This window comes from Cygnus olor, chromosome 1 (genome assembly GCF_009769625.2).
Source record: "Cygnus olor isolate bCygOlo1 chromosome 1, bCygOlo1.pri.v2, whole genome shotgun sequence".
NCBI classification, from domain to species: domain Eukaryota; kingdom Metazoa; phylum Chordata; class Aves; order Anseriformes; family Anatidae; genus Cygnus; species Cygnus olor.
Genome location: NC_049169.1, coordinates 66,200,571 through 66,221,977, shown reverse-complemented (window position 1 = coordinate 66,221,977; position 21,407 = coordinate 66,200,571). Strand labels below are relative to the sequence as shown.

Here is a 21,407-nt window from a genome sequence, read left to right as displayed (position 1 = left end):
TATCTATATAACTTTTTTTTTCAGTTAAAAAAAACATTAAGTACAGCTTGCAGTGCTGTTGGCACTACACGTGTGGCGCTCTGCATCAGGTCAGGCAAGCCAAGCTGGAGCAGCCCAGTGGACATCCCTGTGTTGGGAATGGGTGGCCAAGAGTTTCTACAAGGATATTTAAAAGCCATGGAGGCATTTCATGGCGTGCAGAGGGTCTGCCCAGGCCAGCCCCGCTCGCTCGGCAGGGAGGGGTTAATGAGCCCACCGTTGCAGCAGCTGGAGGGGCTTGGTGGACAACCCTGCTGCCTTGGCCTGCCGCACGCCTGCGCCCCGCTTTCTGCTGGCCTCCCCGCGGCCTCCCTCCTCTTTATATATTCATGAAGCAGCAGGGAGACGGCGGGTGGGGCGCGGGTAAATAAAAGCTGAGCAAGCTGAAACTGCAGCACAGGAAGAGGAACTTTCCGCGCAGTGCCTCGCCGGGACGCAGCCCGCTGCTTATCGCGGCCGCGCCGGCTGGCCGGAGAGACGATAACCCTGCCCTGCTGCCTGCACGCTGGATGCGAGGAGCAGGAGAGCTGTCTGTGAGTGAGTCAGCCTGCCCAGGGACAAGATAATGCCTTTCGGGGTGGCTGTTGCTCTCGGTTCAGAGCCAGGCCCAGCAGATTTCTCCCCCGGTACCTCGGGATGGAGGCATCCCAGCGGGAGAGGCTGGGAGCAAGGGGCATGCGTGCAAGCGGGGAGATGATGTGGGATACATGCAGAACTGTTCCAAAACATTCAGACTTTTCCAGCCCGCTTTGGTCTGGAGGGATGGGCATGGAAGGTCACTGAAGCCTGGCATTGAAGGATTATGTTGCAGCTGTGCTTTTTTGGGAAGCGCAGAGCTCTCCAAGTTCATATGTGCCTGCCTCCTGTGATCCCTTACTGCCCCCATATTCTCCCTTTCTTCCGGGACTGCAAGGGAGGGACATGCCTCTGTGGCTGCAGTGGGGCTTTCTGCCTGCAGATTAACCCCTCCGATAGCTGGAGTATACTATAAAGGCGCAACAAGGTCTTCTCTCAATAGCAGAGATCAGCCCTACAGTTTTGTGCACCCCATGTGATCACAGGCTCACCTTGAGCACTGTGGCCTCGCTTCCCCTTATCGGGCACTGGCAAGGTGCTAGCATTACTGCCACCAGTACCCCTTGCTCTGAGGTGGCTCCATCCCAGCTTGCAAGCCAGAGTCCTGACCTCAGCTATCCCCAGCTCCAGGGTTAGACCTTCCCCACCCCACAGCTCTGTGTGACATGCTGACAGCCTGAACCAGGGACTGGTATCTTCTCCTCACCCTGCCCACAACCTTGCCCCATGCAAACAGCATCACTGGGGTGTGAATACAGATGCTGTGTATAGGGGACATCACCACCAGATGCGCCCTCCATTGAGCACCCAGTTAACCCACTTTTGCAGACTAGGCCAGCAGTTTTATGTCCCAGTGGGTCACTAGGAAGATGTCACCTCCTGGCTTATGCTAACACACTGATTTCCTTCCCCACATGCACCAGGTGCAGCTACAAGATGAAGCCTCCATCTGGGCAAAGCATAAGGTTGGCATGCCTTCTCCTGAATTTGGCTTCTCTCTGCCTTCCAACCCCGCTCAGGGAGAACCGAGACTCCCTGATGGAAGAGGAGAAAGCCCACCAGACAGGTGGCAATTTGGTGCTGAGCAAACAGGAGCAGCAGCTCAGCACAAAGCTTGTCAGCCTCAAGAAGAAGGAGGTTGCAGCAGCCATGAATGTGGGGCAGTTCCCACCAAGTATGCACTTCTTTCGGGCAAAAAGCCTCATTGACCAGAGCACGGTGTTCAGCATCTTGAAGCACATGCCAAAAGGTAGGCGTCGGCTTAACAGTTGCTCGTCTTACTCACCCTCCTCTTGCCTTTTGCTTTCTACGCCAGAGCAAGATGCAGCAGACCTCTGCAGGCAAGCTCATGAACTGGGAGTAGTGCTGGCTGGGTCGCAGGAAGAGCCCTGCCTGTCAGCTGGGGGCAGGGGGAGAGAGGAAGAGGGGTGTGGGCTGGATGAATACATGTTTCCAGCAATTGTACATTTAGTGTGACCTGCAATGTGGATCTTTCAGCCTTTGAAAAGTGAGGCAAGCGCAGAGGAGGTGAAGACAAGACACCACAGAGGTCCATGTTTGTTCAGCATGTTTTAGCCAGGGCCTTTCCTTTATCCACACAAGCCACAGCCATGCTAACAACCTTACCTTATCCCACATCTCAGCAGGAAGTGCCATATACCCCAACATGTTTTTCTGCATGTGGTTCTGTACACACCTGAAAGACTGCAGGCACTAGAAGAGGAAGGTGCTGCCTCTGATACTGCACGATTTTTACTTGTTGAATGCAAGTCAGAGCCTGTGTTATGTGACCCATAGAATACAACACAAAAGGCTATGAGAATACAATAAGCTTTCTTAACCAGGCTCTGCTCTGTGCACTTGCATGAGACTTCTGCTTATAAAGGCAGACATTAGTCCTTTTGTCTTTAGTTTTGAGACCTTGCCTCTCCCTCATCATTCAGCATGCCCTGTGATGATGGGCTGCCGTGCCTTATACCAGAAGAGTCTCTTTGTACTCTGCAGCACACACTAGTTTTAAATGCATTTTGGAACCATTTACCTTCGATAACAGCATGAGATCGTCCAGTACCTTCAACATGCTGTACTGTGCATCCTCTGACAAGCAGCCTGGGACACAGCAGCATTCAAAGGCTCAGTTCTCTGGGTTGCACTGGAAAGGGGGAGAAGAGAGGATACTTTAGGCAAGTGCAAATCCAAACCACCTAAACTGGGTAGCAGCAGCAAGCCCTATGTCTCCATGTCTGAGCTGCTGACAGTTCAGTGGAGAGGTTGAGGTGATTGCTGGAGAAAGTCATTGACTCCTAGCTGGCTGCTTTCTCCCTCTGCATCTCTGGTTCAGACAGAAGCATTGAACAAGGTGCCTTCTTTAACTGAATGTAAGAGACAGTTGCAGTGAAAGTTGTCCATACCTCCATATGGCTGAACAATATATCCACCTTTCCAGTTGGTCCCTTTTTAGATGCTGAGGCCCATGTTCCTGTTAGTCATATTCTCCCTTTACTCCTAAGGGCATTAAAACTATTTAGATTATGACATGTCCCTTAGACTAATAAAGCACATACCTGTGAGGCCTGAGTTCTCAACTTCTTTCCTTTACAAAGGAGAAATTTAGTTCAAGCACCAATAGCACAAAAAAATCTCTGCAAAAAAAGATTTCACCAAAATGAAAGGATGGGCTGAGGAAGGTGAGTATGCAGAAGCTTCCTATGCCAGGAAGACCGGCCAACACACCACACAATAACAGAGCATCCCAAAAGCCCACGGTGCTGGCCAGCAACAGTTGCAGAATTTAAGTAAACCTACATTTGGTAAGAGAGAGAGGTGGGTGCTACTTCTCTATCTGACTGCAGTTCCCCACTGTGGCATGGTCTGTGATTTTGGTGTATGCCACAGTTTCAGAGAGGAAGGAAGACACACAGACTAGATGCAAGAGTTGAGGCTGGGAACAAGCCAGCTAAGATGCAGAGGCTTGCCCCAGGCCCACCTTGTAGACTGCTGCCCACTGTGAGCGCACCTCTTTAAATCAGGTTGGTCTGAGCCAGCTCTCAGCAACACCAGTCTGAAAGAGCATTTTCCATCCCAGCAGGAAGCAGAGATCCCTATTGATTCCCCTTTTGCTCCCAGGGAGCCATAATGCTCTGCTAGCCCCACGCTTCGTGCAGAGGGGCCACATCCCCAGCATAGGGAGGCAGTCTCTGCTGGGAAAGGTCAGTCACAGCCATCTGGAAGCATCTCCAGATGCCCCTGGCTGGGCAAACTCAAGCTCTCATCACATTAAACCTCCTTTCTGCTCCAACTGCCTTGTCTCAATAGGATCGGTTCTCCTCTCCCCAGGTGCTGTCTTACACCTGCACGACTATGCCATGCTGAGTGTGGACTGGCTGGTGTACAATGCCACCTACCTCCCGGACTGCTACGTGTGCTTCACCCGCACGGGCACTGTTCGCTTTCGGTTTTCCAGGCCTCACCCTCCTCATCCAGTGCCAGCCCAGTGCTCCGAGTGGGTTTTGCTAGAGACTTACCGAAAACAGCTGCACAACGTGACTGAGTTTGATAACAGGTGAGTGAGCATGAGGTGTGAGCCTTCCAATACTCTGTGATAGCACTGCCAGGCCAGCAGGACTGTTCTGGTCCAACTCCCCCATTTGCTTGCTGCTCTGGAAGCAGGGAGCTCCTTTTAAAGCTGTGCATACAAAGCAAGCAAATAGACACAGACACAGATTTCTAGGTTGGAAGAGACCTCAAGATCATCGAGTCCAACCTCCGACCTAACACTAAGCACTCCACTAAACCATATCGCTAAGCTCTACATCTAAACGTCTTTTAAAGACCTCCAGGGATGGTGACTCCACCACCTCCCTGGGCAGCCCGTTCCAATGCTTAATAACCCTTTCGGTAAAGAAGTACTTCCTAACATCCAACCTAAAACTCCCCTGTCGCAACTTTTGCCCATTCCCCCTCGTCCTGTCACCAGGCACGTGGGAGAACAGACCAATCCCCACCTCACTACAGCCTCCTTTAAGGTAACTGTAGAGAGCGATGAGGTCTCCCCTGAGCCTCCTCTTCTCCAGGCTGAACAAGCCCAGCTCCCTCAGCCGCTCCTCGTAAGACTTGTTCTCCAGACCCCTCACCAGCTTGGTCGCCCTTCTCTGGACTCGCTCGAGCACGTCCATGTCCTTCCTGTAGTGAGGGGCCCAAAACTGAACACAGTACTCGAGGTGCGGCCTCACCAGAGCCGAGTACAGGGGCAATAGCAATGTAAGAACTTGAAGGCTGTAGCATTAAGTACACCAGAATTAGAGGCTGCCAGCATTTAGGTTTTCTGTGCACCCTCACTGTGGTCCATTGCACAGACATGCTGAAGACAGTGGTTTAAGCTGTATTACATGACCTGCCCCACCCTTCCTCAGCACCCAGGCTGGACGTGCTCCCAGCATGGGACAGGGTTGTATGGTGAAGGGCCTTGCCTCATCCGTTGAGACAATGAAGAACAGGATGAAAAGGTCAGGTAGCTGAGGAATTCATTCTCAACAGGGACCTCAGGCACCAGGGGCTGAGGATTGCCCCCAAGTAAGGGCGGGGGGGCACATCTCAGCCTGGCACCCTCCTTCACACTCACCAACTAACAGAGCTCCTCTCCCTACGGGGCAGACCTCCCATAGCCACCTAGGAGCTCACACCCCAGGCTGCTCCCCAAGGCATCACCCTCCATCCTGCAGGAGCTCCCTCCCTGCAGGCAGCTCCTACCTCAACTGCTGGCAGCCTTTTATCAGGACCAGGTGTTAGCTGGCTGCCCAACAGCCACCCAGCATTTAATTACTTGCAGGTGGGTGGGAAAAGCCTGGCTCCCTCTCCAGACGGTGGTGACAGGAAGACCAAGCCCTATCTCCCCGTCCAGGGGCCATTCATCCCGTGACAAAGCCCTGCTGAAAGGCCGGGGGAAGCGTGTGGTTCTGCGTTGTGTTCAGGGGCTTGATAGCATGCACTAAATAATGCATGAAGTCAGACACTGAGTGATGAGGACAAAGAAAAATATTGAGTTGTGATCTGTTCAGAGAGTACCACTGTCTGCTGAGCTCGGGGGGCTGGGGTCCTGTGGAAAAAAAAAAAGCATGTGGTGTAATGTAGTTAAATCAGTGTCACGATGCTAACGTACACGGAGAAGGCGGGATGAAGGTGGTGAGGGTGACCCTAATTGTGGCATTTCCTAAGAGAAACTTCATGGTTTGGGCTATGGTGCTCTGCAGTGAGAGCATGTGCATGTGTCTCTAAATAAAGACCTATTATCTCTGGTACCGCCTGCACATGGAAGCAGTCTGGGCTCCGTGCCCTGCAGATCTAGGAAGGAGGTCGGGCTGGGAAGCTGAGGAGCTGTCAGATCGTTGGCATGGTGTGGCCTTCCCGGCCCGACAACAGCAAGGGGAGCTCTGCCTTGCGAGGGCACACCCAGAGCACCCACCGCTCCTTCCCTGCAGAGGTCTGAGCACTTCCAGAAGGGAAGGAGAAGGCAGTGCCAGGCCCAGGGCTCCCAGCCTTTCATACCCTCAGGCACTATTGCTCTGACACGGGATGGAAGAAATAAGATCCAGTGAGAAATCACTTACCCACTTCTTTCAAAGAGAAAACCGGTTCCCCATTATCTCCCTTCCATTCCTACTGGGAGCGATGAGGAAAGACCATGGCACCAGCACTCTTCAGCCCCACCAAGAGACCCATAAATAATGTGCAAGAGATTAGATGTTGAAACAGCTTCACTTTCTTAAAGCACAAGCAATTGCACTGGGCATTTGAGGCCCTTGTCAGGAGCAACCCATCACTGTATTTGGTTTGACATCCCCTCCTGGCTGAGCTAGAGGTGATGGCAACCTGTACTCCTATGAGGGTGGGGCTGTGCATGGCTTTGTTCCCAATAGTCCTATTTGGGAACGTGACTTCTCAGAAGCATTGTTATCCCATTCCTCTCCTTTTGTGCTACTTATCAGATGATGCCACAAGTCAGAGCAGGGCTTCTGAGACACAACACAGACACAGCTTCAAAGATCTTACAAAGGGCTGAAGGGGAAACTGAGGAAAAGACCAATGAACGGATTTTCCTCAGCAAATGAGTTCCAGAGCCAAGTACAAACCTGGATCTCTTACATCCTGGGTGCTCAGACTTACCTACTTATATTGTCCTTCATTCCTTGCCCTTTTGTGCTCACCACAAAATTGCAGAGAAGTCATTGCACATAATGTGCAAACACAGGAACACCAGCCACGTTGAGGCTCTTCCCCTCCCTATTTTCATCTAATCCCTGGGTACTAGTCTAAGGGTTAGGAATGTTTTTTGGCTGCCTGGAAATAGGTCTCTAGCCAGGAATCGGCCCCAATCTGTTCTGCTTCTCAGTTTCTGGAAACTCTCCCAGTCTCTTGAACATGTGCATCCCAGGCTACCTCTTTTCCTGCACTCCTCTTTGCCCTTGAGCACTGACAAGCTGAGAGAAAGCAGATGTCAGAGGGAGGAACGGATGGATAGTTGGGTGGTTTCAAGGAAGTATCAAGGGAGTATGGCTGCAGGGAAGGGTTCTCAAACAGGATAGCGTGGATCAGCAAACACAAAGAGAACAATGAAAATGTTTCCCAGGGGCTGCACCTCTCTTACCTTACCATGTTCCTGACTGGGAAGGCAAGAGGGAGGGAGATAACTACATCACGTTTTTGCTGTTTGTATATTTATATATATATATACATATACACACATTTATATGTATATGTGAGTGCATCTGTTGGAAGTAAGTCTTTTTGTTCGTTCACCTCAAAAGAAGGTTTTATCATTCATATCCAAAACACAAATTGTATGCGCCAAGACCCTGGAGTATCCTCTTACTGGTAAGCTTCCAAATGATGCTATTAGGAGAGTCAAGAGACCATGGGTTAGGAGACAGAGAAAGGCAGGGAACTTTGCTTTGAAAGTTTAAAAAAAAATAAATCCTCACTTATTTACTTGGCCACCAATTATGATACAGAAGAATGCCATTTTTTTCCTCAAGGAGCAGCATAATTGCCACAGCCTCTAAAGCAAGGGCTCCCAATAAGCATGACCCCCGATATTTAAGGGAAGCAGTGCTGACATTCCAGATATTTGTAAAACCACCCCTGCCCCGATTGCCTGGGGATGGAGGCCATGCCCCGCAGCGCAGCTCCCACGGTGGCAGCGCTCCTTGTCGCAAGGATGAAGTCATCTGCGAGCGAGCTGACACTGCGGCTGGCTGAGTCCCCAGGCACCAGTGGACCTCCATCACCTTCCCCTCCCTGTCCTCCGACTGCCTTATCTAATGGGAAAATAGGGCAGTAGGCACATTGCGCAAAATATATTAAAAACCCCAGTACAGAAACAAAGCGCTCCACTCCCTCTACAAGTCTCCCCTTGGGGAGAAGAATAGGGGAAGAGAGAGAGAGAGAAAGCAAATGAACCACATGTGACAGATGTTAGTCACACTATTTAATGCACCACTGGAAGACATTCAGATACTATGGTGAGGAGCGGGGTATAATTACCCATAGAGGATAGGAAAAGAAGCAGGAAAAAGATACTCTTTAAAAACAAGAAACTGTTCACTTTTGCATTATATTGTGCGAGAAAGCAAAAGAGAAAAGAAAGCTGGAAAAGAGAAAAGCAAAAGCATGGTTGAAAATAAATAATCCTTAGCTGGTTGTTTTCGTTGTGCCCCTTTGGGCATATGCATTGCAATAGCATTGTTCACTGCATATATGACATGACATGGAAGGCTATTTGTAGTTTGCACCTGATCACTGGCTAGGGCCCATTCCAGAAAATAAGCAGAAATGCCTTTATGAAGCTTTGCTTCATCTGCATGACCTCCTTGTGGCAAAAAAATTACCAGCCTAAGCCCTTAGGAGATTATCAGGTTATCAAGGCTGGATCACCGCTACACAATAAATCTCCAACAGTTATAGGGATCAATAATCAGTCTTAAAGGAAAGGAGATTATAAAAAAATGTTATTTGATTTATGTGCTTTTAGGAGCAGGGTGGTGTGTGGATTTATTGCTGTATCTAGCCCAAGAGCACGGGCTAGGTAAACAACGTTGTGTTCATACGGCTCGAGTTTAAAACAGGGCATGGAGCAGTGTGCGCGCTCCTTGTTGAAGGATACAGGGAGAAAAGCGCTGGAATCCCCTCTGGATGCTGTTTCTTATCCAAGGCGAAGCTGTGTGTGGCAGCGAGCATGGGCTTGTGTGGCCTTTTGATCCGATCTGCAGGGAGGTTCCTCCTGTGGTGCCGCGGGCTGGGGCAAGCAGTGGCGGGGAGCTCCCCTTCGGCCAGGGCTGGGGCGAGCTGGGCGGGATGGTTGGCTCAGGTGGCACTGCTGCATCTGTTTTCCTAGGGGCTTGCTGTGGAGCCGGGCTCTTCCCACGCCAGATCTCCTCCAGCACACCCTCTTGCTGGAGGCCACTGGTAAATAAGCTCCTTAGAGGTGCCCCTGGCTCTTGCATTCCTGGTTTCTGCGGTGATGCTCTGGTGTCCCTTCCCATGCCGCGATGCAGATGAGATGCCGCATGCCACAGCGGCATGGAGCATTGACCCTGTGCCTCCCTGGACACAGCTGAGCTTCTCCATTGGTTCGCGTTGTTTCCTGGACAGTATCTGGGGGTACCCAGCCTTGCATGATACTGCAGAAGAGGCCCCTTTGTAATGTGCAGAAGGGCAGAGATGAAGGTGGTGTGGGAACCCGAACTCTGAATTTCCTGACTGGCCAGCATTTAATAACTCATCCTTAACGTGGTACAAATATCTTTGCTTATGTACAGTTCTGTTTCTGAAATTGTTCCCAGCGAAGAAATTAGCTGAGTGAAGAAGAAATGAAACTGCAGCTGCTGGAAGAGGGCCTGCGGGGAGGGGAGTGGCAGCCCACAGGCAGGTGCTGGGGGAGCTGGCTCCATGGCATGGTCAGGATGGAGGGACGCAAAAGGGATGTCCCTGCGCGGCATGTCTTAGTTTACGGGTCTGGACCAGGTCACATTTTGAGTCTGTGGGAGGGAGGTTTTTAATTCCATCCACAGAAGCCTCCTGGAACAAGATAATAAGAGCTCAAATCAAACCCACATCTCCCGTATAGCAGGAGGAAGTACGGCACTAGGATGGGGGGCAAGACTTCAAACACCAAACATTATTAAAGATCAGTAGCTTTATCAAGGGAAACAACATACTTGGACGAAAGATGAAGTGTGGCCAAAGGTATTTCTATCTGAACATGCTTAGCCTTCAAGCCTAGATAAACATCAGGCCTGGTCGGACTGGCAAGCCCACCTGTCTGCAAGCACCCATCTCCACACCTCGCTGTGGTGGCTTCAGGCTGTCCATCCAGGAATGAAGTTCATCACCCCCTGCTCTGCCATTCAGATGTTGCCCCCCAGCCTGATAAACTTATTACAAACCCTTCTTTGGGCGGCCAGTGGAGGAGAGCTGCTGCCAGAGGCAATGCTTTGCATGGGACAAAAGCTAAAAGCTGGTCAGAAGACAGCCGTGTGGTTGCCCTGTCCTGAACACAAGCTATCACCGCAGCACTACCCGCAGTGGTCTTGCAGTTGACGACTGCCTGAAATTCTGCTTGATAAAATGACCTGTTGCCTCTCTGGGTTTCTTAAAGAGGCTTACAGACCAGCAGATTCAGTGAAGGACATGCATGTTTCCGTCCCAGTGAGAGAAAGCCATGACCTGCGATTCCTACCTGCTGTTTCCCAGCAGACAAACCTAAAGAAGTTACCAGCAAGGCAAGCAGGATGCTAGGTTTGTTTCACTGGGGAGGGGGAAAAGACTTCTGATTCTCAGTCATTTCCCCTCTGCCCATGTTAGATGACACATTTTGACAAGGTGAAGATACCAGGGAGAGTTACAGGTTAGTAATCACATTGGTGGTAGCCCTAGCATCTCCTGGAGATCGTCTAGTGGTGAACAGAGGGACAGGTGTCAACATCTCTTAGATGTATTTAAAATGTTTGGGAGAATATATTGTCTGTACGAGTAATGTACTAGCCTACTTCTGGATTAAGTGTACTCCTGGATAGCAGAGTGTAATTCTTATGATGTAAAAACGTCATGATTGCTTTTCTAAGTCTCATTACTTCTCAAGATTTTGTCCTCAAAATGGTGGGCACTTTGAACATCAAGTCTTACCCGCCTTGTAGCTCGACATGTAGTCTATGGCTTTTTACTTGTCAGAGGATACAGGTATTATCTGTACCAGCCATTAGAGGAGTAACTATAGGTGGCAGAAAAATGACCTGCATGCTTCCTAGTCGCACCAGTCGTTACACCTATATGTATTGCCCCGTCATCAGTCTCTGGGTTAGATATTGGGCCCCTGTTGTGGCAGGCACTGCTCTGCTCCTGCTCTTGGTCCTCCCCAGAGAACATGACCCTCTTGAGCACAGCTGGGTACTGCTGCCCTACATCACCCCACAGCATACAGATGGGAGAGTGTCACATCTGCAAAGCTTGGCCTCCGGGAGCAAAACTCACAGCGACCTTGAGGAATCCTGTTTCCTTCTGTACCAAACACTAAGCTGCCAGCTGGTGCCTTTCTGCATGCTAAAAACCAGTAAACTTTGCTCTCCTTATTCTTCCTCTTCCTTTTACCCTTTTCTGCAGCTTGATGAGGAACTTGACTCTGGTGACGGATGCCCCTGAGCTGGCCTACCCTTCCCAGACTTTCATCTGGAAAAGGTTTGAAGAAGTCTTTCTCATTGCCTCTGGACTTATCTGCTATGCACCTGTGTTCAAGGCCTACTTCTACCAGGGGCTGCTGGAGCTCTATGAGGATAACGTACAGTATGCTGAGATAAGAGCTATCCTGCCTCCGGTATGTATTTTTTGGCTTCTCTAGTATTCCTTTAAATCCTTATTTCTCCCAAACTTGTCTCAAGCCCTAGCTTGAATTCAGTTTTTGGATGTTTGCATACCTTGCCTTGTAAGGATGCTGGAAAAGCTTGATCGTATTCAAAGGTCTCTGCTGGAGATTTGCATGCTCAAGGGCTTGAAAGCAAGAGACACTTTGTTCTTAACGGCTAAGGAAGATACTGACTGTGGCACCAGTACAAACTGCCTTGGACCACCTGGCTGGGAGCCGTGTCTAATCTTGTTGGTTGGGAAGATGCACCTCAGCTCCGTCTGCGCCAGAACCACCTGTTGTGCTGTACCTGCTCGGGAGTAAGTTCCCACCTGGAGCAGAGACTTATCCTGGAACAGATGCATTGTTTTAAACCCACAGCTTATTTCGGGATGACTTCTCTGACCAGCATACTATACTAACTGCTCCAAGCCAGGGAGTGTGGCCGTGGGGGCTCTGCAAGGCTGGGACAACAGCACCAGTGCTGCAAAAGCTTGCCTTGCAGCAAAGCCCGCCAGAAGCGGTCACCAAAGTAAAGTAAATGAAAGCTGGGATTTAACACGAAACAGCAAACATTGCTGAAAAGCACCCTGGCCCCAGCTGTGTTTGCAAGTTCAACTGTGCAAAGCCCCAGGTTCCTATGAGCGGCAGTGGTGGTAACATCCCTGCGATCATCTGCAGCCACCCCGTGGCCCCGGGTGCTGGCAAGGGGACACCAGGAGGTGACGGAGCACGGGGGCTTAGCCAAGGGCAGTGCAAGGCAGCAGCACCCAGGGGCAGCAAGAAGGTGGGCTGAGACTGCTGGAGGGTGCAGGGGGAGGGCGAAAGGCAAAGAAAGGAGAGAAGGATAAAGGGAGAGAGGACAGAGCGATTTCAGCCTCTGTGATGGATCCAGGCAGGGCCTACATGGGTTAGTATCAGCTGGGTCATGCAGAGTCTAAACCCTGCAGGCAAAACCCTGCGTGTAACCCTGCTAGCAAGGAACTCGCAAAGTAAGCTGATGAGACAGAGTGTGCAAAACAGATTATTTTCCCCAGTTTGCAGCCAGAGAACTGGGAAACCGTGGCAAGACTAAGTGACTGATGGAAGGTCGCACAGCACAGCCCTAGCCTGGAGCTGAAGCTCAGCCCTTGCACACGCAGTGGCTGCTCTTCTCCAGCATGTGTGAGCAGCCACGTGGCTGGGAAAGATGTACCAGCATCTGATATAGACAAAAGGCAGAGGCTGCAGTCTCCTTGGGATACTCAAGAGCGCTTGCTTGCCGTGTCTGAGCATGGGGAAACTCGTTTCTTGCAGTGTTTCTAGGCAGGAAAACTGCTCCTTGCTCCTCACCAGCCAGTAAATGCTTCAAGAAGAACATGTCCTGAACAGTTTTAACTGCTTTTGCTGCCCCGTTGAGAGGACTGCAGAGCACTGCTTCTCCAAAGTTTTTCTTCAGTTCCTTTCTCCCACCTGCTAACAAAACTCCTCTTCTAACTCCTGCTTGCCACGTGCTCTTTGTCCTACAGGTGTACGAACTGGATGGCACTCGGCACAATAAGTCTTGGTCGGTGGCGACATATCGGGAGGTGACGCGGCGCTTTGTGGAGGAGCACCCCGACTTTCTCGGAGCAAAGATCATATTCACAGTGCACAGGTAGAGGCTGAGCACGGCTGTGCGTACCTGGCTGTGCAGTGGTGGTGGTGGGAAAGGTGTCCAGGCGGTGCCAGGAGAAGCGGAGTTTTCTGGGGGGCGGGCTAGAAGCACTACCATTGCTTAGCCATGCCTGTGCACATCATCATACCTGGGGTTTTGACTCCTAAAGCATTTCCCTGGCACGTGGTAAAGGCTGGGGGTGAGAAATCATCTATATAGATCTGCATACGTGTGAAACGACTGGGGTCAGCTCGTGGCATATGCCCAGGAGACAAACATCCACGTTAAGCCCCTGAGTGCAGGAATGAGCAAGGGGAAGGCATTTGCTTGCCCCAGCTCCCATGCCCAGACGTGCTCTCCCTCCTGGCGGGGGCCGAGGCAGGGACAGCAGTTCCTGAGCGTGGGCACCGAGCACTGCGGAGGTCCTCAGCGGACCCTGCAAACGCCGTTCCCCCGACAGCCTTTGTACGGTATGTTCGTGCTGCTGTTCACGGGCAGACACAAGGCTGCTCTCCAAGTCAGCCAGATGCCACAAAGTCATGTGAGGTGATCCTGAGCAAATATAACATACCTCTCAGCAGTACTTGCTCACTCTGGCCCGGCACGGCATGGTTTCCAGTTCAGAGCTTGCCTCTGGCCGGCTTGGGTATGGACAGAGCCTGCCTGCAAAACACACTGTGATGTTCAAGTCCAACAGAGCTGGGGGAAAGCTAAATGTAAAACGCTATTGAAATGCAGCGGCTGTCCCACCCCTCAGCGTAATGGTAGAGAGGAAAAAAAAAATTGAAACATTTTCTCTCCATGCTGTTGCATTCCCTGCTTGGTGTATGGGAAAGCCAGCGAGTCTTAGACAAGCATGCCTCACCTCAAGTGACTGAATTGTCTAGCCAGGCATTTCCTGGTCATTCAGGGGTTTCCTTTCATAATATCAATTTTCTACTGCCATTACTCTGGAGACCTGAAGCTGGCTGTCAGATTCAGGAGCAACTTGCATTTTGGAAATAACCCTGAGGGCCCCTGTTCTCAATTCAAACAAACCCAAAGAAGGCAGGCCTGTGGATGCGAGCCTCTGCACTGCTTTCTCTCTCTTGCTTTTTAGGATGCTGAATGTTTCCCAGATTAAAGAAGCCATCGTCACTGCCATGGCACTCAGAGCCCGCTTCCCAGACACCCTGGCAGGCTTCGACCTGGTAACTGGATTTCTTCCGTGGCTTTGAGTTAACCCCTAGAGGTGAAATATAACTACATGCATATATGGCATGTGTTATACCAGAGCTGGATCTGCTGCTGTCCTGAAATCAGTGTGAACAAATCAAAAATCCTCTAGCTAAGGATTTTACTGGCAGTAATTAACCACAAAAAATAATAATAATAAAATAAAAAAAACACTACCCCATCCTGAAATAACCATCCCCTTATCCGACACCTGAAACACAGCATTGTACTTTCAATGCAGTTGGCACTCTGTAGTGATTTCTCACTGTGAGACCCACCATCTTCCAGAGCGTGTTCAAAAATACTCTTTCTCCTCCCCAGGTTGGCAATGAGGATGAAGGTCATTCTTTGTGGGAGCTGAAGGATGCTCTGACCATCCCATCTTCCTTGGGGGTCAAACTGCCATACTTTTTCCATGCTGGAGAGACCGGTAAGCATGAGGGCTCAAGGCTTGTTATTGCTTACAGAGGTAGGAGCTGAACTCTTGCAAAGCACAGAAGCAGCAAGTCTGGCCACATCAAGATGATGGGGGTGCATGGTCTGTTTTCCCTGTGCTTCTCCCAGCATCAGCTTGTTGCTGCAGCTTTCCTACATGGCACCTCCCCTACTTGCTCCCTGCTCCTGAGTGTAGGCTTCATGTTGGTCAGCATCTTTGCCCCGTGTATAATATGGAGTCATGCCACAAGAGCTGTTGCTGCTGTGGGTCCCAATATATAGTTCAGTCCATATGGGTGCGATTTATCTTAAATATGCATGACAGTTATATCTGACTAGTGTGTTATGCTTATTAAATTTTGACATCTACAGAGAAAATGTCTAAATCTGAACTAGTTACCCTGGGCTCCCTTTATAGCCATGCTGAGTAACAGGCACTTCTAAGGTATGCTGCCTCTCCATCTAAAGCACAAGCTATTCCTCAGAAATGATTACTTCTCTCCCTTGACTATGAGCAGAGACCAGCAAGGTTAGCTTAGCTGTGAGAGCAATACTGCAGACACCTACAGCTAGGTGAATGAGTGGCTATCTCCATGCTGAGCAATGTCCTCAGCAGATCTGGATTCCCATTTCACTGAAAAAATGAACTTGGAACATGAGCAATCTTCTTACCTTGCAACTGAGACACATATTAACAAAACCATTTAGCAGTTTGAGAAGATGTGTTTCCCTATAGCACTGCAGTGATTCTCATCTGTCTTTGCTCAGACTGGCAGGGCACCTCTGTAGACAAAAATGTGCTGGATGCTCTGCTGCTGAATACCAGTCGGATTGGACATGGACTTGCCCTCATTAAACACCCAATAGCCAAAAAATTGTCTCTGAAGAGGGATGTTCCTGTAGAAGTCTGTCCCATCTCCAACCAGGTATGTTGGTAAAAGCTTTGGGACTGGGACATTGGAATGGGATCTGCCTTAGCAGCGAGGAGCAGCAGGGAGCTGGGGGGCAGCCAGATGTTTTCTTGCACCCAGGCTGGCTCAGCTTCCTTTGCACCACATTATGCTGCAGTCTGCTCTGTAGATGCACACTGCACATGTATAAGGCTTGTGACACCAGTTAGCTCAAAATCATTTAAATTCTTATCCAGGGAAACCTGGGAAGGCAGTCCTCCCTAGTGGAGATGAGGCCCAGAGCCAGGGAGGTGCCTAAAGAGACGTAAAGAAAATACTTTAAAGCCAGGAGGGCCAGAGGCTGAGAAGCTGGGATGGCAACTGAGAGTCCTTTTGACTTTGTAGAACTCATAGCCAGGAGAAACTTTTGCAGCACATTAGCGTGGTGCACATTGTCCCCTGGGCACAGCAGGATGAATGCTCTGGGGCAGAGAAGCACTGGAGTGGGCCTTGAGGGAGAGAACCCTGATACCAGCTCCAGGTGCCCTGGGCTAAGCGTCAGGGCAGAGATGTAAACAAGAGACCACTACTGAAATGCTCAGTTAAATTATTATAGATAAACAGATGTTATTTGCACCACTGGCCTTGATTTAGGTGATTAATTTAAGAAACCAATCTCCTTGTATAGTCAGTGGAGAAAAGTAGGCTCCTCCTGCAGCAGTTCAGAGCATTATGCCCTAATGTGCTCCTAACAGCCCTCTGCTGACTCTTCCCCCCCTAATGACTACCTGGTGGCCCAGGTAGCTATAGCAGGTATACGGAGTGATGGGTGCTGTAATGCAAACGTGGCTACAGCAATAACCTGACGTGGTGTTGTCTCCTGCCCTTCCCCACTGAGGTCCTGCTGTTGGTATCTGACCTGAGGAGCCACCCCGCAGCCAGCCTCATGGCTGAAGGGCACCCCATTGTGATTAGCCCCGATGATCCCTCTGTCTTTGGGGCCAAGGGCATCTCTTATGACTTCTATGAGGTATTCATGGGCATTGGAGGGATGGATGCCGACTTGAGGACCTTAAAACAACTTGCACTCAACTCCATAAAGTAAGTCCCTCATCTCTCTCATCTAGCCATAGCAATGCTAAGGGGAACATTAGGCTGCTCTCTGAAAATCCACCTTATTTGTGTCTCCTCTGCCACATAAACTGGGCTTCTGTTTACCCAAAGCCTGCTCTGTGTGCATCTCCTCTGAGAGCAGGACACAGGGACCCCAGATTCTTCTCCTGTCCATGCCCTCGAGTGCCTTTCTCTAATCAAGTGTCTCAGTTTTCTTCACCCTTTTTCATCCCTTGCAAAGTTGCCTCCAGTGCCTGACTCTGCATAGGAGAGAAACGTTATGTCCTCATACCATTTGCCTATTTCTGCACGAATTTGACTTTTTCTGGTGTTTGCCATGGCCCTCTTGGGAAACACAGGAAAACAATTTACTAGCATGTAGTTCTAGTGCATTTAACCACTTTTTCTGTTTACCCAGACAGCTATGAATGACCCAAAAGAGTTTAGCTATGGTGCCCAGGGAGTTTCTCCACATTCCTAGAGTTCTGACTGTTTGCCAAATCCCATGCCAATCCCAAATCCCTGCATGGCCAGGGAGACAACAAAAACTCTTATTTCTTACCTATTTGGACCAAGTCCATGGGGCACCTCAAACAACAGCAGAGCCTTCTCTTCTATACTAGGCACTCGGTGCTCCTCAGCGAGCCCCTAGTTTAAGGAGGCTGAGCTGTTTTGTTCTCACAGTGCAAGACTCAGTAGCTGTTGGTATGCTGGGATGCTCAAGGCTCTTTGTATGGTGGTACTCTGGGCAGCCTAGGTATGTCCTGAAAGAGTTAATCTGTTGCTGCTTCCTGCCTTTTCATTGTGGTCACTGATCTTGAAATAGCTGCCCCCTTGTCTCCTGGCTGATACAGGCTTTTCTTCTCCTCACAGATACAGTGCCATGCTACCGGATGAGAAAGCCAAGGCCAAAGAGGTCTGGCAGAAAAAATGGGACCAATTTGTGGCTGACCTCTCTGATAGCTTTTTGAGGGAGCTTTAGAAGGGAAGAGACCCATCTCAGAAGGCATTTGGCAAGCCAGAGTGAGCCAGGCTTATTGCTGAGAGGGAGCCTGCTTCTTCCATGTGACTTGAGCAGACGAACAAACCCCTAAGTCTCATCTGGCCATGGGTTACTCAGGTAAGCTAGGCATGAGCTGCATTACCCTGTGAAAGTCTAGGACTGGAGGTGAAATGAAGCAGAGAGCCTTTGTAACAACAACAGCAGAATACGCTGCTCAAAATAGTCAAAAAGATTAAAAATTGCCAATGACCAAATCCTGACATCGTTATTCAGGAAAAACATGCCTTCTAATTAGACTTAGTGGGAGATTGCCAACATGAGGATCTCTGAATTTCGCCTTATCATTACAAAGCGCAGACCTTGTCCGGAAACAGCTAAGACAAACATCCAGCCATTTGGGCCACTGACCTTCAGGAAAGCAAGGACTGAAAATGACTCTTGTTATGTTTAACCCTGGGCCTGCTGCCAAAATAGCACTGCTGGGTCGAAGAACCAGTCATAGGTCTGATGTCTGCTATTTCAGGACTTACTATGGCTGGAAACAGGCAGATGGACCCGTACAAATGTTCCCAGATTGTCTAAGCTTGGTCATACAGAGATCACAAAGCCAAAAAGAGGTGCCTCATTTGATGACAGTTGTTTCTTTTTCTCTTTTTTTTTTTTTTTTTTTTTTCCCTTCTTCCCTGTCCTCTGGTCATAGGGAAATTAAAACAGTTTTCAGCTGAGAAAAGAACTCCCTACCTTCCCAGATCCAGCTTAATTAAGCTCTCAGCCTGCCCTGGGATGTGCTAACATAGGCCTCTCTGTTTATAGGAAGCACCTTTTGATTCTAGGGGGTTCCACTACCAGCTTTTGTTACCTAGCTCAGCACACAAACGTGCCCTTATTCAGCACATCAGACAGATACTCACCTTGGCGGAGAACTACTTTCAGACTATGGATATCCAGTATATCCACTCAGACCTTTGTAATTACCAGTTCTTTCACAAAAAGGTATTGCAACAGCTGCATGATAAATAGTGCCTAGACAAGCAGATTCCCTTGTTTAACAAGCCCCAAAACATCAGGGAAACATCTCATTTCAGGGAGATTTAAAAATAAATAAAAAAAATCTTAAGTGGGGTGCTAAATAAATTCAGCAAAATCCATCAGCACACATAGCTCAAGCACACAGCCAGGATTGACCAGCACCTGTCTGACGTCAGTGCAATTGCCCTGGTTACATCAGCTAAGGGAGAACTTGCAAAAGTTCTTGCTGAAAGATGTCCCTTCTTAACATGGGCTGTCATTTCCTGATCTGACCATCTTAAGCAAATTGGCTCTCTTGATGTTTCCTGCTAATTTTCCCAAGCTGCCTGGTCACAGTGCTTATTTCCACCAACCTCAGTTAAAACACCTTAGCAGGAGACAAATGTACTCACTACAGAAGTGGATCAAGCTTCACAACCTGTGCATTCCTTGTGTGCCCAGCATTCAATTGCCCACATTTCACAGCCTGTAAACTTGTGTCTGGTTATCCCATGCAAAAACAACAAAAAGACACAGCAAAATGAAGGTGTTTGGATTTCAGAAGCCAGCAACATAAACCCAAGATAGCAGAAGTGAGAAGGCAGTCACACACCTCAGACTCAGTGCCACGCTCTGCTTGCCCCTTCCAGCTACAGCTGCCTTCACTCTAGCTCTCTGCCCACACGACCCACACCTTCCTCTGATCTGCCAGCAGCTGCTCTTTGCTGGCAAGCCTTCCGTGGGCCTTCATGCAGATTTGGTAGTGGGATGAGCTTTATACTGGAGGAAGAGCCAGTGTAAAAGCACCTTACCTTTCCTTCTCCTCCTCAAGTACACAGAGCTCAGTCCCTGATGTAGGCATTCCTTGCAATCCCATAACCACTGACTGACAAAATGCCTTATGTGTAATCCTGCTGAGGAAAGCTGCTGTAAACAGGTAGGATGAATGACTGCTAACCAGTGACCTAAAGCCAAGTCCCTCTGAGTGTGTCCCGCCCCCTCCCCGATATTTCAGCTCTGCTGTATGTGATCGGAAGAAGATCTTGTATTTACCATGTGTTGCTTCTCCCTTAGTCAAGCCTTTGTGCTGCCAAGGTGAAGCTAATCATTAGAGAGTTGGTGTGGGAGGAGCTGAGTTCCCTAGCACAGGTTGATCTGTGCCTCTTCCTTTTCTTCTGCATTAGAAAGGTTTCAGATGATCCTGCATATGGTGTCTTGATGGCTTGAAGCACTGGTGGCCTATTGTTTACCTGTAGTTCTCCCTCCTCATTACCTGCAAGTGTTAGCAGCAAGGATAGCTCCTCTATTTGCCAAACACTTGTTGGGACCAGTATCACCTTCCTAGAAAGTGCCTGTTGTGCATTAGGTCATTCGCCTACTTGGCATCAGCAGCTGTGACGTGACATGGCCCAATATCTGGAACCCCCAGTGGGTGATGTTTGGGATTACAGCACAGAAGTCACTGCGGGTTTCAGATTGTACAGGTCTGAAGAGATCTGCAGAAGAGTCATAGAATGGGTTGGGTTGGAAGGGACCATTAAGGATCATCTATTTCTAACCCCTTGTCATAGGTCATGGCACCTCCCACCAGGTTGGCTAAGGCCCCATCCAACCTGGCCTTGAACACCTCCAGGGATGGGGCAGCCACAGCTTCTCTGGGCAATTTGTGCCAGTGCCTCACTACCCTCTGAGTGAAACATTTCTTCCTTATACCTCATCTAACTCTACCCTCTTTTAGTTTAAAGCCATTCCCCCTGTCCTATCACTACACTCCCTGACCAGGAGTCCCTCCCCGGCTTTCCTGCAGGCCCCTTTAGGCACTGGAAGGCCGCTGTAAGGTCTCCCCAGAGCCTTCCCTTCTCCATGCTGAACAGCCCCAGCTCCCTCAGCCTGTCTCCATAGGAGAGGTGCTCCAGCCCTCTGATCAGCCCCGTGGCCTCCTCTGGGCCCACTCCCACAGGTCCATGTCCTTCTGGTGCTGGGGGCCCCAGAGCTGAACGCAGGGCTCCAGGTGGGGTCTCACAGAGCAGAGCAGAGGGGCAGAATCCCCTCCCTCACCCTGCTGCCCACGCTGCTTTGATGCAGCCCAGGGTACGGTCAGCTTTCTGGGCTGCAAGCATACATTGACGGCTCATGGTGAGCTTTTCATACACCAGGACCCCCAGGTCCTTCTCCTTAGGGCTGCTCTCAATCCATTCTCCGACCAGCCTGTATTTGTGCTTGGGATTGTCCTGGCCCAGATACAGGACCTTGCACTTGGCCTGGTTGAACTTCATGAAGTTCACACAGGCACACCTCTCAAGCCTGTCCAGGTCCCTCCAGATGAAGCCTTTAGAAAGGTGAAACCTGACCCTACAGGCCTACGTTCAGACTTGTGACTCCCCTTCTGCTGGAGGTATATGAGGGCTGGCCAGCTGGAAGAAACTTTCCCATCCTGATCAATTATGTTTAAATGTGAACCTAAAGTGAATGGAGGTCTCTGACTCCACTGGTATAGCCTTCCTCACTTCTCTTCTTGAACAGGGCATTGCCTTATGTGGGGCTTCCCTGGAGTCCTCTTGGAAGATGTGCTGTAACCACTTTTAGGGCCGTAGAGAGTCG

At 49.9% G+C, this 21,407-nt stretch overlaps 1 protein-coding gene across 2 annotated transcripts; it reads left to right on the top strand.

Annotated features, from left to right (window-relative positions):
- Nucleotides 1–364: 364 nt before the first annotated feature.
- Nucleotides 365–18,428, top strand: ADA2 (adenosine deaminase 2). Of its 2 annotated transcripts, none has more exons than XM_040562732.1 (10): nucleotides 365–572; nucleotides 1,539–1,864; nucleotides 3,952–4,177; nucleotides 11,269–11,479; nucleotides 13,015–13,142; nucleotides 14,242–14,332; nucleotides 14,679–14,787; nucleotides 15,561–15,718; nucleotides 16,581–16,783; nucleotides 17,669–18,428. In XM_040562732.1, the coding sequence occupies exons 2-10, from the start codon at nucleotides 1,552–1,554 to the stop codon at nucleotides 17,775–17,777; spliced, it is 1,548 nt and encodes a 515-aa protein (XP_040418666.1). In that variant the 5' UTR covers nucleotides 365–572; nucleotides 1,539–1,551; the 3' UTR covers nucleotides 17,778–18,428. The 2 variants fall into 2 exon arrangements, with proteins under 2 accessions (XP_040418666.1, XP_040418673.1); XM_040562739.1 differs by having other exon boundaries at nucleotides 426–576.
- Nucleotides 18,429–21,407: the final 2,979 nt, after the last annotated feature.